The 16,848-nt window shown below is 36.0% G+C and overlaps 2 protein-coding genes across 5 annotated transcripts; both read right to left on the reverse strand.

Annotated features, from left to right (window-relative positions):
* Positions 1 to 7,113: 7,113 nt before the first annotated feature.
* Positions 7,114 to 10,506, reverse strand: LOC126733159 (protein FMP32, mitochondrial). 2 transcript variants are annotated; one of them, XM_050436349.1, is made up of 8 exons: positions 10,164 to 10,506; positions 9,595 to 9,906; positions 9,249 to 9,380; positions 9,010 to 9,069; positions 7,820 to 7,896; positions 7,660 to 7,716; positions 7,474 to 7,540; positions 7,114 to 7,380 (listed from the first exon to the last, which is right to left on the reverse strand). In XM_050436349.1, exons 2-8 carry the CDS (start codon positions 9,829 to 9,831, stop codon positions 7,261 to 7,263), a joined length of 750 nt encoding a protein of 249 aa, XP_050292306.1. In that variant the 5' UTR covers positions 9,832 to 9,906; positions 10,164 to 10,506; the 3' UTR covers positions 7,114 to 7,260. The 2 variants fall into 2 exon arrangements, with proteins under 2 accessions (XP_050292306.1, XP_050292305.1); XM_050436348.1 differs by having other exon boundaries at positions 9,595 to 9,911; positions 10,164 to 10,505.
* A 1,105-nt stretch (positions 10,507 to 11,611) lies between these two features.
* LOC126733160 (uncharacterized) lies at positions 11,612 to 15,996 on the reverse strand. 3 transcript variants are annotated; one of them, XM_050436352.1, is made up of 5 exons: positions 15,767 to 15,996; positions 13,936 to 14,114; positions 13,732 to 13,807; positions 12,249 to 12,318; positions 11,612 to 12,136 (listed from the first exon to the last, which is right to left on the reverse strand). In XM_050436352.1, exons 1-5 carry the CDS (start codon positions 15,927 to 15,929, stop codon positions 12,016 to 12,018), a joined length of 609 nt encoding a protein of 202 aa, XP_050292309.1. In that variant the 5' UTR covers positions 15,930 to 15,996; the 3' UTR covers positions 11,612 to 12,015. The 3 variants fall into 3 exon arrangements, with proteins under 3 accessions (XP_050292309.1, XP_050292307.1, XP_050292308.1); XM_050436350.1 differs by having other exon boundaries at positions 12,249 to 12,321; XM_050436351.1 differs by having other exon boundaries at positions 12,249 to 12,321; positions 13,936 to 14,111; positions 15,767 to 15,984.
* Positions 15,997 to 16,848: the final 852 nt, after the last annotated feature.

Here is a 16,848-nt window from a genome sequence, read left to right on the forward strand (position 1 = left end):
GAGCCACAAAACTTACTTGGTTAGTTGTGCATAGAGATGCTCATCTAAATTACAAAAGATACAAAATTTAAAAAACTTTGTTTCAATGGCCATCCAAGGTACATAAGTACCAATGTACACATAACACACACTGTTTTTGTATTTTTCTGATTTTTCAATTTTTTTTTATATGAAAAACAAAACAAAGCAAAACTGAAAAAATAACCAAACAAAAACATATTAAACAAAGCAAAGCAAAAAAATTAGACTAACTCAAAACTTGAAAGCAAAACACATAAGTAATGCACACACAAAAACAAGAAGGGAGAGAGAGAAAAGTGATAGAATCACTTGGAGCCCTTTTCCTTCCACACCTTGGAAGAACCTTTCCCTCTAGCAAACCCTTGAACCGGCGGTGAGGGGAAAGAATTAAAATTGTTCAAGTTTGAAAGGAACATTAGGGCTTTGAGAATATCTCCAAGAGGGGCAAGAGAGGATTGAAACTGATTCTGGTTCCCAGATGCTATCATGTCGTTGCTCTATTGAGTGGCTAGCCACTTATAGCAATTTGGTCGAGTATGACCGGCAACTCCACAATGACGACAAAGATACTGCTTCTTTTGTTTAAGCTATTGAGAGTTAGCCTTCTTAGCCCTAGAGTTCTTAGCTTCCTTCTTATCTTGCTTAAGGGGTACTCCTAAGATAGATTTACCTTTGTCTAAGTTCTCACTAGCTAAATCAATTTTAACATCATTGTTCTCAATTTCAATATTATTGCTAGGAGGAACAAAAACAGTAGTACTAGTAGAAGCAGTATTAGAGGAAGAGAAACCATACTCTAAACCTGTTCGGTCAAAAGCAGATTTCTGAAGACTGAGCATCTCATCAAGCTTTGCACTTGAAGTCCTCTCCAATTGAACTCTGACTTGAAACAACTCCGCTTCAAGCTTCTTGGTCTTCTTAGCCAAGAAATTGTTCTCGAACCTCAGTGCTCCAATAGTCTGATTAGCCTCATCAAACTTTGTGGAAAGCTCCGCACGGTCAAGTTCCACATCACTGAGCTTCTTAGTGGTTAACCTATACAGTTTCTCATGCTTCTCAGAAAGCTTGTACAGTTTCTCATAGGCTGTATGGATGTCATCTTAATCATCCATCTTCTCAAACTTGGATTCCACCAATTCCTCTTCTTTAACCACATCTTCAACAATCCCATCAGTAGGATTAATAGTGGTAGTGAAGGCATTCAAGATTCCGTCATCCTCATTGTCGGAATCATCCTCAAGCTTAGTGTCGCTCAAAGTAGCAGCAAGTGCCTTGCTCTTCCCAATGCTCTTGAGATATGTAGAACACTCATGTTTCATGTGACTGAAGCCTTGACACCCAAAGCACTTAGGTCCTGCGGGAACAGTGTACTGACCGTCATCCCTAGCATCCTTCTTCCCTTTGTCTTGACTCTTAAACTGAGAAGAACTAGATTGCTTACGGTCCTTGTTGAAGCCCTTTCCATTGGCATTCTTCATAAACTTCTTGAACTACCTGGTGATATAGGACTTCATCTTGGAATATTCATCGTCAGAAGACTCATCTGTGTCACTACTCTTGGCCTTTAAAGTCATGCTCTTGCCTTTACTTGACTTGCCTATTCTTGTTAACCCTAGCTCGTAGGTTTGCAAGTTTCCAACCAGCTCAGTCAAAGGAATCTTGTCAATATCCTTTGATTCCTCTATTGCCATGATCTTGGCATGGAATCTCTCGGGTAGAGATTTGAGCACCTTCCTTACAATCTTGGGTTCAAGAATGGTTTCCCCAAGATTGAAGGCTGAGTTTACTATGTCCTTTAGCTTGGCATAGAACTCATCAAATGACTCATCCTCCTCCATCTTTATCTCTTCAAAGCTTGTAGTGAGCCTCTGAAATTTTGAATCCTTGACAGCCTTTGTACCCTCATAGGTTGTTTGGAGGATGGTCCATGCTTCCTTAGCAGTTTCAATAGAGGATATCTTCTTGAACTCCTCATTGGTGACCGCATTAAATAAAGCATTCAATGCCCTGCTGTTGAAGTTTGTCACCTTGATCTTGGCTTCATCCCAATCGGCCGGCGCTTCCTTTAGCTTAGTCCAACCAATCTTGACAGCTAGCCACACCTTCTCATCTAAAGATTGCAAGAAAGCTCTCATGCGTACTTTCCAATATGCATAGTTAGTGCCATCAAATAAAGGAGGTATAATTAATGACTGTCCTTTATCCATGACAAACAGGGGTCAACGAATCAAACACAGCAAAGATTAACCTTAATCAGAGTGTGCCTGCTCTGATACCACTTGATAGGCCAAAAACGAATAGACCCCCTGTGATGAATTAACCAATTAATTTAGCCAAGTGAATTAATTAAGTTAATTAACATGCAAACGTGTGGTAGCACAAACAAATCACCAATAAACTAATTATGCAGTGGAAAATAAATAACACGATGATTTGTTTACGAATGGGGAAAACCTAACAGCAAAAACCCCACCAGATGATTTTCAGGTCACCACTCCCGAAACTCCACTGTTATCACAACAAGCGGTTACAAGTAAAGGAATCTCAGGTAACTTACCAACCTACAGTTGAACCTTTACCCCAATACCTAATTGGACTTGTTCTATAGTGACAGTTCCCCCTTTTGATGCACGACTCCCAAGTACGTGACTAACCAATTGCGCAGATCCCAGTACGCGACTTCAATCACCAACTAAGAAGGTTGTTGGCTACAAAATTCTTCAGTTCATCCACACGATGAAGATCAAGAAGATGTTTGGTCACAAAACCCTACGGTGCACATACACAGCAACTTCTTCAAGAGAAAGAGATGAACTAGGGCAAGAACTTCGTCTCCGGTCACAATTTGCTTAAACAGAGTTTGCTCAATGCTTGTGCAACTTGCGAACTGTTTGATGGCCCTTAAAACAATCCTTTTATATGTCTAGGGTTAGAAGAAAAGAAGGCCCAAAGACACATTCACGGATCTCAAGAAAATCATATCAGAATTCTAAAATTCTTAAACCTTGACAAATAGGAGGTGTCGAGCAGGTGTCAAGCACACGGGCTGAACAGCTTCCTTAAACCTCGACACATGCTAGCTGTCGAGCTTTAGTAACTCTGCACTTTCAGCTTGTTTTCTTGGACAGACTTGAAGGCTTCAACACTTGATCTTAAAACATGGTTTCTTGAAGTATTTAAGCACATCCTAAATCTACCCAATTACAAGTAAAGTGCGTTTTATCAAAGAATTAGTCAATTACATAAAATATTGACATATGTTCCAAACAAGTGAAACACATATGTCCTAATAGGCCTATCAAACAGTTGGATGTTTCCAATGCTTTTCTCCATGGTTCATTAATTGAACAAGTGTTTATGGAACAACCTCAAGGCTTTGTTGATACAAGACATCTTGACTATGTATGTCGATTACATAAAGCTATTTATAGATAAAAACAAGCTGCTAGAGCTTGGTACAATCGGTTCTCATCCTGTCATTTGGATCTTGGCTTCATTACTTCTCTTATGGACACTTCCCTGTTTATATATCACTATGGTGACATCAAATTTTTATGCTTATTTATGTTGATGACATAATTGTTACAATGACTCATCTTGAATTCATCAACTCTCTAATTTCTAGGTTGCAGCTTGAATTTCCCCTTAAGGATCTTGGTCCTCTCAGTTTTTTTCTTGGTATTCAAGCCACAAGAACTGAGCATGATTTACATCTTTGTCAAGCTAAATATATTGCTGATTTGCTCACTCGAGTTCATATTATTGGGGCCAAAGCAGCTAAATCTCCTTGTCCCTCTAGTTCCAAACTCTCACGATATGATGGTGAAAGTCTACTTGATCCTACAGAATATCGTCATTTGGTTGGCTCTTTACAGTGTTGTACAGTTACAAGGCCTAAGATTTCCTTTACAATCAATCAACTTTGTCAACACTTGCATTCACCTACATCCATACATTGGACCTATGCCAAATGAGTTCTTCAGTATTTAAAAGGCATTGCTGACTATGGTTTACTCTACAGTAAGGGTGATCTACAATTGTCTGCCTTTTATGATTTTGACTGGGCAGGCGATCCCGATGATAGACACTCTACTTCTGGATTTGCAATTTTTCTTGGCAAGAGTTTGGTCTCTTGGAGTGCAAAGAAGCAAGCAGTTATTTCCCGCTCAAGCGCTGAGTCTGAGTATCGGTCTCTTGCTCTTACTACTGCAACGTTATTTTGGCTGCGCATGTTGTTCAAGGAACTTCAAGTCCCACTTCCTTCAATTCCTATCTTATGGTGTGATAATGTTAGCGCACTTGCTTTGGCATCTAACCCTGTATTCCATGCTCGAACAAAACACATTGAGGTTGATTATCATTTTGTTCTAGAAAAAGTGCTTAATCGTGATATTTCAGTCAAGTTTATTTCCACTATTGATAAGGTTGCAGACATTTTCACAAAGGCACTATCCTTTACTCGTTTTGCACTTCTCACTTCCAAGCTCATGGTGATTCCTCCTCCCATTAGCTTACAGGGGGCTGTTAGGATAACTGATATGGATTCAGATATGGCTAAAGATAATGCCAAGCCACTTTCTAAAGATCACGTTTCTGCTCAAAATTCAAATGCTGACATGAATTCAGATATGGCTAAAGATAATGCCAAACCACTTTCTAAAGATCATGTTGCTGCTCAAAATTCAAATAAAGATCACGATGCTACTCAAAATTCAAATGTTCCTATAGTTATCACATAATCTGTTTTGTTGTATTTTATCCTTAGCTCCTCTGCCTCTATCTAGGAATTTCTGTTGTAACCAAACACTGCCTGTGTTGTGCGCGCACGCGCATGCGCGCACACACACACACATATATATATATATATATATATTTCCTAATGCATCTTAAGGATTGGTAATTAAGCCAATACCATTTACTCAACTTTTGTTTCAGGACTGTGATCTAGTTTATGGCCCCTTTTCTACCTAAGAAGTTGAGTTGGTGTTGAGCTTACCCCTTAGCTAAACCTCTATTGAAGATACGCTGATCTGACCCTTTGTATCTTCGGGTGTTTACTCTGTTAAGTCTGGTTATAATTTTCTTGCAAAAGAAAAATTTTCTCCTAATCAGAACATTAGTAATCCAAGTCCTCATGGTGTTTTTTTGAAAGCAAATCTAGTCAGCAAAGATTCCGAACAAAGTGAGAAATTTTCTTTGGCGTGCTTGTAGAAATGATAAATTGATTATACAAGTGACATTGATTCATAATTAGTATTTTGTAAATAAATCATAATATTTCTTGTATGTCCTTCAACTAAAAACAGTAATGGAGGAGATTCTAGCATTTTACCCTTAATTTTTTTTTAAATTGGCAATATGCCCCTATTTGCAAACTATATAGAGGCATGCCCCTGTTTCGATACTCGATTACCCTAAAATCGAGTTCAATTAAATACTCGATTTGTAGAAAATCGAGTTATGCCCGATTAAAGTTTAAAAAAAAAAAAAAAATTGCATAGAACTCGAGCTTACTGAAATCGAGTTCCATGCAAAAAAAAAATTTATAAGTGTGATCACCCCATATTTAGGGAGCCCTATAGTGGCATTTTTAAGCCCGATAATGGCGTTTTAAATCCCTATAGCGGCGTTTTCCGGCAAATTTTTTTTAAGTGTGATTGCCCCATATTCAGGGAGCCCTATAGTGGCATTTTTAAGCCCTATAGTGACGTTTTAAAGCCCTATAGCGGTGTTTTTCTGCAATTTTTTTTTAATAAGTATGATCGTCCCATACCAATTTCAGGAGGGGCCTATAGTGGCGTTTTTTTAAGCCCTATAGTGACGTTTTTAAGCCGTATAGCAGCGTTTTGGAACTCGACTTCCCTAAAATCGAGTTCCATTCATTTTTTTTTTTTTTTTTTTTTTTTTAGTTTTAGTTTTATTAGGCATAACTCGATTTTCTACGAATCGAGTATTTCATTGAAACTCGATTTTAATGTAATCAAGTATCGAAACAAGAACATATCCCTATATAGTTTCGAAATAGCGGCATATTGCTAAATTTTTTAAAAATTAAGGGCAAAAGGAATCCTCCAGGATGGGAGAAGATACCTGATCTAGGACACAAATTTGTAGGAATCAAAATATATTATATCATAAAGATCCTAACCTAAGGAATACGTTAGCCACATACATGTCCATTAATAAGTCAAACTATACGTAAATAACCCACCAATTAAGCCCAATGTTACCATCCATTAGAATGTAACATGAATAACCCACCAACTAAGCCCAATGTTATCATCCATTAGAATGTATTTCGAGGGTACCAATGATTATGTTGCTCAGCTCAACCAGTAAGGAGAGGGATTCTTGTCAATGGCAAACGCAGTGCAGCAAGCGGAGAGCCAAGCGGTGTGGACAATGATGGGGCTTGCATAGTTGTATTGGTCATGAGCTTCAAGGTTAGTGATAGTGAAGATGTCGAGCCAACAACAGAGCCTACGTTGAGCCAAAATTCGACGACATATCCGGTGTTCTACCCAGTACGGAACCTAGGTTCCTTCATACCGGTTTTGGTATTAAAAAAAGAAGCACACACTTTTTTCACTTTAGCGGGTAACAATCACGCCAGGCTAAAAATAGTAATGATAGAATTAGCAGATGATAAATCAAACTTACAAGAAGTTTATAACAATTATATACAGATAAAAAATTAAAGGCTGACAACTCTGCTACTTACTGCAGTTAATTGGCGAATAAACATGCAAGATCAAACACCACCCCCCCCCCCCCCCAAAAAAAAATTTCTCTGTACGACTTTACATCACATGAAATAAAAACAAAGTTATTCAGCAAAAGAAATAAAAACAAAGTTGGGCCTTGACAGATTTAGGATTCTCTGAAACTCTCATTTCCATTTTAGCAAACGTATTAGGCCTAGTGCATTTCTTGAATACGCAAAAGTATTCCATTGATCAGAATTCGTCTGAGTCAAGTTCTTGTTTCTGGCACAAACTAGTCAAGCAAAAACTTCCATGGAAGAACACAAAAAGAATGGAACTAACGATAAGGCGTCAGCTGAGCTTATATCGGGACATGTTTTAGCCCCACTTCTAGTTCCCAATTTTTTTGATTCTTTATTTCTTTTCCCACTTTCCAAACAAACAGCAGCTTTAAAAGAATGAACTATTATTTTCTTGTTTTGAGTATGTCACCATTGATTTGCAATACAATACAACACAATACAATACATCATGTTTACATCAAAATACGGAGTACAGCAAGGCCAACGGCAGAGATGGAAACAAGAGTACCAATGCAGTATTTTATCACATCATATTTTGCTGCTTCCAACTGGGCCCTTAAAGCATGAATTTCCTGATATTATATGAAATGTATGTATTAACAAAAAAAAACTCATGGTGAAAATCAACCGAGACCAATCCATTTTTCAATACTTGTATCACTTACCCTGTCAAGTTTATTAGTGAGGTTATTTGTTTCAGCATTCTGGTTTGCAAGCTCATCCCGTATCCTCCTGCACCAGTATAGATTAAAAATTAAAAAAATTATCACTGACAGCAACATAGATTTAAGTGAGAATAAATGTTCTTTATGCTCAGAACAAAATAAATTTAAGTATGTCTCCTTATTTACCCCCTTTCAAGATTCAAATCCAACCGCTGCCCAGCAGTGACTTTGTCGATCTCATACCTGCACCACAATTAATGTCTTTGCACGATAAAGATCAAGAACAAACAAAATACTCACATGGCAGCAGACCAAAATCAATTGTTTAATAACTACATAACCACACCTCAATTCACTGCGCATCTTCTCTATATCATTACGAAGTTTCTCGGTCTCATGTTGCAACAAAGAAAAGTGGTGTCCCTGCATTGTATGTTTTTTTGATAAGTAACTACCCACAGAATCATGCAGGGAACTTCAATAACAGTAAATCTTTCTTCTTGTATTAAATGCAATCCTTTTAGGTATCCAAAAAAAAAAAAAATTCAAGTCAGTGGAAACTGAATATCCAAAATTTTTTGCTTATCCTCAAGGAATTTAGAGGGGCAATGAGGACACTTTACATACATATACATCTCTTAGCTTCTGACTATTATCATATTCATCTTGGATAGAAAAAAAGTGGAGCTTTTATGCATTTCTTACATGCTGAAACCTATGAAATGAAGTAAATCACCACAGATTATAGAACCATAATTGGGGGTTAGTAAAATCATTGGTGCAATGGCAAGTGTCCTTTGCCCAGATGAGTGCTGCAGGTTCATGTCTAGGAATCAACACCTCCAAAATTTGGGGGTAAGGAATCCTAAAAACTTCCTCTCCTAGAACCCCTACAGAAGTGAGAGTCTTGTACACAGCCTTTTCATATTATTTTATCGAAGTATTCCTATTTCAAGGGCACTGAATTCAACCTAATCTGCACCCTAACTCTAATCCTCAAGCCTCACTGTTGAGGCAATTAAATGTTACATGAATCTTGAACATAAATGTAGTATGTTTATCCTACTCCTACATAGAAATCAGACAGAAGAACCTCTGGAATCATACTGTTCCATTCTTGACAGGAGCCAAGAGACAGAACAGATTCTTACTTGAAATCATCATTCCTCAAAAGCCCAAATACAATGTAGATGGACAGTACTATTGGGGATTCAACGGGTATGCATTTATAAGCACACAATCTCAAGAACAAAATGCAGACAGCAATTAGTGTTTATATGCAAAGAACTTATGGTCATCCTAAACATAATTTAGCATAAAGTAGCAACATCCAAAATCTCTAGCTGTCCACAATCAATACATTTCATATTCATCTTAGAAGTACTTCACCAAACCCTACTAAGTACTGAGTACCAAATTCACATTTAGCTTTGTCCAAATAAGTGAGAAGAAAAAGAAAAAGAAAAAGCTGTAACTATCATACTGAAACCTAAAAGTGCATAAAGCCCACATCTAATATTTAAAACTAGTGAATACCTGGGAGCTTTGAACTTCGGATTTAAACTTGGACAGATTGGATTCTTGAATCATTTCAATCTACAAACAAAAACAAACACCAATTAGAAAGTTATAATTCAAGAGAACGAAAGATTGCAATCACGACCATGTAAAAGTAGTTCTTACATACTTCATTTAAAAACATCTGATGTTAATTAAATTGATGAATGCAGACAAGCTTTGGAATCAACCCACATAGGAAAATAAAAAAGAAATACCTTCTGCATTTCTGCCTTTGAAACAAATGACTGAGATACATTTTCCACGCTGTCATTCAGAACTTCAGTTATAGCAGCCGTTATAGCCTCGGCTTGCTTTGATGGCACGCCTTGCCCTTCTAATCTCCTAACCTAAACACAATGCTGCCTGTCATTTTCTAACAATTAAACATTATGCAGCACTAAGCTGCCATCCAATCCCATCTCCTATTAGTTTCTAAACCGTAACTGTACACAACGGTGCTCATATTCAACAATGATTAATTTTCATTCACTTCAATGCGTTTTCTCAGCATCCAAACAATGATTAATAAAATAAATAATAGAACAAGTGAAATGTAATTACTAGGGCTAATGTGTCAACGAGGAACAACCGCTTTCCGTTGGATTTCACAAGCTGAGAAATGTGTCTACAATGCAATTGCCTATTTGGCGAAACCGAAACTGAAGCCGATAAGCAAATATTTGAGGGATCGTATATCGGTTTATCCAAAGAAGACACCAAATCCGATGCTCCAAACCCTCTTATCCCCGAATTGGTTCCCAATTGTCCCCAACGCCTATAAGCCGCAGCAGCGGCCATTCGATTCCAGTACAATTCAAGTTCTCAAGCCCTAGAAAAATCCACCAAATTCCCAAATTCGGTCCCGGTAATCTTCTTCACTACCAAACAAATCACACATAACATACAATACAATAATGAGATTTTGTAGGAAAAATCAAATCTCGAAGGCATCGAAATCGAAATCGCAATCTCAATTTAGATTATGGAAACAATTGTTAAAAAAAAAAAAAAAAGTAAGATTCTAAAATTTTCACTTTATTCCTCTTGTTTTATCAATTTTTCTTAGCAACCAAACAGAAAAAGTAGCGTATAAAGTGAAATGTTAAATGTGATAGGTAATAGTGTGGTACCTGTATTTCCAATTCAAGATCAAGCAAGACTGCGAGAGAGAGAGAGAGATTTCAAATTTCACTTTCCAGGAAAAGGTTTGTCCTTGTTTGTTTTGAACTTTGATGAGCGTTTTTTCGTTGTAATTTTCATAACAGCTAATATAATATTGCTTGCTCGTCTTTTTTTTTCTCTCTCTCTCTCGGGAATTGGTAAGAGATTTCGCGGTTGCTTCTACGAAGGGAATTTCTTTTTCCAACGAAAATGTTTGACGCTCAACCGAAAAAGAGAAATGAAATAAAAAGATAATAAAAGATCTCAATCTTCACGTTTCCTTCATTTTATAATGTCCCAACTTCCAAACAGCGTGCATCCAGCATTTCTCTCTCAGCCGCCCAAGCTATATAATAAAATGTGCGGTCTAATTTTTAATTTTAAAAAGCAGTTTTTTTTTTTTTTTTTAATTTCATTGTTACAACAATAAAAAAATAAAAATAAAAATAAAAAAATTGAATTTTAACGTCTTTGAAATGCCAGTTCAACTATAAAACTAAAACAAAGTATAGACGAAAATAGTTGAAATGGAGTTGGTTGGAGTTATATTTGGGAAATCCTATGCTTCTCTATGATTAAACTAATTGTTTTCTGTTATGAGGATTATAGAAGAAATGCGGGCCTAAGTTTCCATGTGCTTGTACCGAAAGCACATTCCAACGAGTTTGGCAAGCTAGCCAGGATGGATATACTAAATTTGAAAATAAGATTTTATTCATTAATATCATGATTAAGTTAATGTGCCTACCAAACCATGATTTGATGATATTGGTTGTTTTAGTTTTACTTTCAAACAGTTTATGGTTCATGTCGTTTGCCACAATCATTGAGCAATTGACATTGTTAAATACGAGGAAATTGGAAGTAGGTTCAAGGAGGAAGAGATTAAACCGATCCCTAAGATGATGACATAGGAGTTTAGAGTTTTATAACTCAACTAACACTTTTTAGTAAATATTTCTAACTGAGATTAGCGCATTCTAGTTCAAGACGTCCAGAGTTTAAGTCTGCATAATAATTATTGAATTATAATAATAATATCATAGGAAGAACATAGTGGTACCCTAGCTGACATTGTGGACTGAGATTTCAGGTCCAGCGGAGCCGAGCATCTTTCAACCCACCGACCAATACCAACCTCTTGGCCCTTGTGGCAAAATGTTGTGAGTCCCGAGGTTCAATTTCCTTACAAGAAGACGAAGTTTGTAGCTAGCATATAAAAACATTCATCAAGAATAACTGACGTTCTGTTGCTGCAGAGTGCAGATTACAAGCCAAGACCTCACCTCACCTACAAACCACTCCCCTGGAGAATAAATTATCTTATCTATATCCTGTCAGAAATTATCCATCAAGTAAACAATGGATTAATGGATCTCGTTTTGAATAGGTAGTGTAATTATCAGACAATTAAGGATAACATAAATGCTTCTTCTTTTTTTATTTTAAAGCAATAGCATTCCACTGACTTATTCATCAGAAAATAGTACACAATGAACAGTAACATTTTCAGTATGGCACAACATGGATAACAAGTACTAATTGTAACAGACAAGAGAGAACATTGACACCCCTCCTCCCCACCCGGGCTCAATATTATCAATGTAACAGGCAATAATATCCATGATTATGGAACTGTTGTGCAGGAACAGTAATACAAACCCCTCTAGCACTCAAAACTATTTGTGTTACGAAAAGGGGACGAAGGCATTTTAAAAAGGAATCGAATTCTAGCACTAGAAAGTGCATAGAACAAATTCTTTTTTAAAGATAATTCCTGCTAGATTTACTTTTTTCATCATATCTCCAGGACTAGCCATCTTACTTTGGCCGCTTTCGGTAGGGGTATAGAACATCATCAAGAGTCTCCTTTATGGAGTTCCCAACTCTACGCACGTTCCTAGCCACCCCCGATGCAACCAGATTTGCATTCCTTGTAAACCTGCATTTTTGCATAAAAACCAAATATGTCCATTAAACCATCTATATATCTTTGGGAAATTATTGAGTCCCAGTTTATATTGATTACTTCTCAAATTAAATTATATGCTTGCCTGCTAAGGAAATCGTCCCCCACAGAATGAGCTGGTCTGTGTCTTCGAGGCTGAGGTAACTCACGGCCATCTTCTAGAAAACAAATCCCAATGATAATAAACAAAAATGTAAACATGTTGAATTATATAACACATAAATATCTCAAATAGATGCAAATGTCTATAAATGAAATTTTCTAAAGCAAAGAAAGAGAACAGAAGGCTCTAGTTTATAGACACTCTGCAACAATATTAGAGTTGTAGCCTTGATGATGATAAAGCTTATTTATCATACCCAGCAACTACCAGACAAAAAATAACAAAGAGAAACTAGTAAAACAAGAAATATTTATCAATTATGCCTTAACAAGAGACTTCCCAGCATCCTCTCTGTCCTATATGGCATTATCTATAACCCCATACTGACTATTAAGTCTGGAAACCTATCATGAACCATGTTTCTTGCTAGTTAACTTATGAATCATTAAAGAAACAAAGAGAATAAGCCCAAAAAATAAAAACCAATAATTGTGATCGATGCCACGGTTGGACTAAACAATGCATGTTATATTTTAGTTCCACATTTAGTCCTTAAAAAGTGTGAATGAAAATGCAAATTTCAGAAATCCAATTTGAAAAAGGAAAACAGTGTTCTTGGCCCTTGGCAGGCAATGGTAGCCAGGAATTGACTGCCATTGCCTACCATTTGCTGAGGTGACAACCTTGACCAGAAAGAATTTCGTAACACAGAAGAATAAAATGATAATTAATTAAATACGAAAAAAATACAAAAAAAAAAGGGTGACTTATGCAGGTTGCATGGGCAACAAAGCCATATGCAAATGGTCAACTAAATATTTTGTTGGTTGTTTTACATTTTCATCACACTATAATCTTTTTAAACCTTAGACATCATTGTTGGAAACACCAGGAAGTGCTAATTGAGCTACAAACCTCCTGGCATTTTCAGCACACTACTACTGAACTTCTGATATTGTAAAAACTAAGAAGATCATACAAGTGAATGGAGTTTATTTTCACTTTTGACAGGGGAGATTTAATTTTAAAAACAAATCCTGCCCCACCACTGATTTCAAAAAAATCAATTTATAAAAAGAGACTGAAATTTTGAGAATATGAAATCCCCCCTCCCTCCCTCCCACCCCCCCCCCCCCCAAAAAAAAAAAAAAAACCAGGCCTTTACTATCTCCACACTTGATAAACAGTAATTTTTTATTTTTTTTGGGTTTTAAAAGCATTATTTAAGTGATAAACTTACTAAAGTTCAAGAAACCCACATTTAAAAACTAAGGAAATCTCATCTCATTTGACCAGTACGATCAAACAAGTGAAATAAGATATGGTAATTCTTTTACACAACCATCATCTAGACCATTGCTCAGATGCATCCAAACACCCAGAAATTACTTGGAGACCTTGACCAAACTGCAGCCAAGATATTTCAATCAAATCAAAAAAGTGTAAACCCAAAATCTTTCCTTACCTTCTCTATTATGAATATGAGCAGGAGCAGAAGCTGGAGCAGGTTCATCAGCAGACAGTCTTCTGTCCACCAAAATCTGCAGTAACTCATCTGTCAGATAAAATTCTATATTCTAGGTTATAAATAACCACAAACATTTCAAATTTTCGCATACTGAAATGGACGAACACACAAGCACACACACACACACACACAGAATTCAACCTCAAGGCCAACACAGACTGGCATTTCTGCTTTTGGCCCTTGGTTATCAGCTACACGGTCTTTTCCAATCCTATCCAAATAGACAGAGTAACCAACACAACCGTAATTAAAATCGGTAAGATCTCTTCCTTCTTTGGAAGCTTCTGTCTCCGTTTGTCCGACAATGTAGCCAGGTACTGCTAATCAAAGTTAATATCAGTATGTATCATGAATTATTATCATACCATAATTTCAATCCTCAAAATAAATAATAAAAAAATAACACTATTTACAAAAATTGACATGGTTCTAACAGTACAAATCGGATCAAGATCAATATGCTACATATAGCTCAAAGTTTCAGACTCTGGTTAGTACTTAGGGATCGCAAAGAATTTAAGACCTAACAACGATTTTGTTAGGTTTGGCGTTTCCAACAGAGACCTCCAAAGTTCATATCCCCCCTCGCCCGTTGTAACTATCAAGTTTACGATAACTTAAAAAACAAAGTGAAACTTACAAATTCAACTGATGTTGTATTTACTGTGTCCTTGTCCCGACTACGTTGTATACAGTACAGCATCAACATCAAGGGCAGAGCTATGTTGTCCCTTGCCCCCCCCCCCCCCCCCCAAATTTTGATTTCTTCTACTGTTAGGCTATGAGTCTGATAGCAAAAAATAAGTAAAAGGCTATGGCCCCCTAGAAAATAATGACCGGCCCCCCAATTCTTTCTAGGATCTCTACTTAGTCCAATAGATAACCCAAAGTCCTCAAATAAAATACTAGTTAGCTCTCCCAATTGTCCAAATGATTTGTTGACAATCCAAATATCCAATAGACAATAATCCACACCCTCAAAGTATCATCTTTTACCACTCATTTTCAAACAAAAATTTACTCTTTTTTTTTTTTTTCATCATTCTCAATCTCAAGAAGCCACCTACGGGATTCTCAAAGAAAATAGAAGTAATCACTACTACTTTTTCTCCTGCTGATACAAGCCTACACTGCCTCATGTTTCTTTACTCTCATTGTTGATTGCTCTAAACACATTACCTCTCTTCTCAATAAGGGTAGAAATCAAATAAACTCCTTTCATCTAAAAAAAACTATCCATATTTGCTTTCAGTTCCAGCTTCTTCTTGTGTCTCAGTATTTCAGGTTTGTTTGTTTCTTCAACATCATATTGGCATTTAGATTTATGCTTTTTATATATCTGATAATGGTCATTTAGTTTTACGAATATGCTTTGTTTATTAAGTTGTTCAATTTGTTGTATTGCTATATGATAATATATTATCTCTTTCCATATCATCATTTTTTTAAAAAAAATTGAAATTAGGAGCTGAATAATTCATTAAAAAATAAGAAAATTTTCAGTATTATGGATAATGATGGGTTGATGATGCTTAAAATAATAGTATGCAAATTTTTGCATATGTGTATGGTAAAATAGACTGCTTTTTGTACTTCCATTAATATTTAAGAATATGACAATATATTAAAGTTGATAATTTTTTATTTATAAATTTATGAATTATGATATTTCTATCGATATTGCAACTTGGCCCCCCAAATACGAATTCCTGGCTACGCCCCTGTTTATCAACATCAACTTACAAAATTATGTAATAAAAAATTATAGTGATGCAACTGTTGATCAAGAATTATATTGTGAAAATGCGCTTTTATTTGATTCGCTATCAATTTTAAAAGCTTAACAAAAACACAATTCAGCTATAATTGACAAATTTTATTGAAACTGAATAAAAAAAAACCTGTTTGGTTATGAAATTAGATTGGATTTTGAAATATGAAGAAAAGAAAAGAGTAATAAAGGAAAAAAGACCTTGTTGGAGGGCGCGAGAGATGCCGATGCAGCGAGGGTTGCGAGCTTTGGATTTGAGAGAGGAAGAGAAATACAAATATCCCTTGCATGACTTTCCTTTTGCTACTTTCACTTGCCTTTGGCTTTCGGCCTCTTCTTCTCTCTCTGTTTCACTCCTATCCATTCCTCTTTCTTTCCTGTCTCTTTACTCTAATTTGGGATTGTATCGGTCATTTTTTGTTTCTCTCGCAGTCTCAGCGGAATCGATGTCTAAAGCGATGTCGTATTGTCAGGGAGCCATTTGTCTTTTTCACCAAACGTACCCACATTGCATGGCTGAAATCACAATTCATTAACCGACAAGGTATCCTACAAATCAGTTGAATATTCTCCTCCCATTTGTGTAGTGTTAAAACTCGTTAAATAGGAAATGCTCCCTTTTCAAGTTTATACGCTATCATTGTATTGGATGTGAATTTTGAAAATCTAATCATTAGATTGTATGTTTTTATTATATGCTCCATGCTTGTAAAATTTTAAGAAAATCAAAGATCGACTACTATGTCATCAATCAAATATTTAAATTTCAAGTTTTTTGTGGTTTAAAATTATGCATAAAAAATAATTTAATTAATCGAATCCTAAATATAATCCGAATTAAACGAAATTTGACATGCGTGTAAAAAATATATAAAACATAAAATTTAACGGTTGCATTTTCAAAATTCAAATCCAATGAAAATATATAGGAGGAGTTTGAAGGGTCCTATTAAATAGGTTATGTGACACTTGGATAGTTTTATTAATAATCACATAACGGTTCGGAAGAATTTTCTTCCATACCAATTTAGATTTCATTCATGAAAGCTTAAAATAGATAACAGCTACAATTACATTGATCAATTTTTATTAGGTGAAGTGTTTTCCATATAATGATTTTTCTTTGCCTCCGTCTGGTTCATTATTAATGAATAACTTTCATTCAATTTTCACTGTAAGTATCCATTTGCCTTGCCCCTATGAAAAATTATGGTCCCGTTTGGTGATGGTGTTTAAACAACAAAAATTGTTATTTAAACACCATAACACGTATTTTCACACAC

This window comes from Quercus robur, chromosome 6 (assembly GCF_932294415.1).
Source record: "Quercus robur chromosome 6, dhQueRobu3.1, whole genome shotgun sequence".
NCBI classification, from domain to species: Eukaryota; Viridiplantae; Streptophyta; class Magnoliopsida; order Fagales; family Fagaceae; genus Quercus; species Quercus robur.

Coding starts and splice junctions, on each gene's coding strand:
- LOC126733159 (XM_050436349.1), bottom strand. CDS start 9,831: ATGGCCGCTGCTGCGGCTTATAGGCGTTGGGGACAATTGGGAACCAAT. Junction 9,381..9,594: donor TCGTTGACACATTAGCCCTA/GTAATTACATTT, acceptor CATTGTGTTTAG/GTTAGGAGATTAGAAGGGCA. Junction 9,070..9,248: donor CAAAGGCAGAAATGCAGAAG/GTATTTCTTTTT, acceptor TTTTGTTTGTAG/ATTGAAATGATTCAAGAATC.
- LOC126733160 (XM_050436350.1), bottom strand. CDS start 15,929: ATGGATAGGAGTGAAACAGAGAGAGAAGAAGAGGCCGAAAGCCAAAGG. Junction 13,808..13,935: donor CAGTCTGTGTTGGCCTTGAG/GTTGAATTCTGT, acceptor GAGTTACTGCAG/ATTTTGGTGGACAGAAGACT. Junction 12,137..12,248: donor GGGGACGATTTCCTTAGCAG/GCAAGCATATAA, acceptor GCAAAAATGCAG/GTTTACAAGGAATGCAAATC.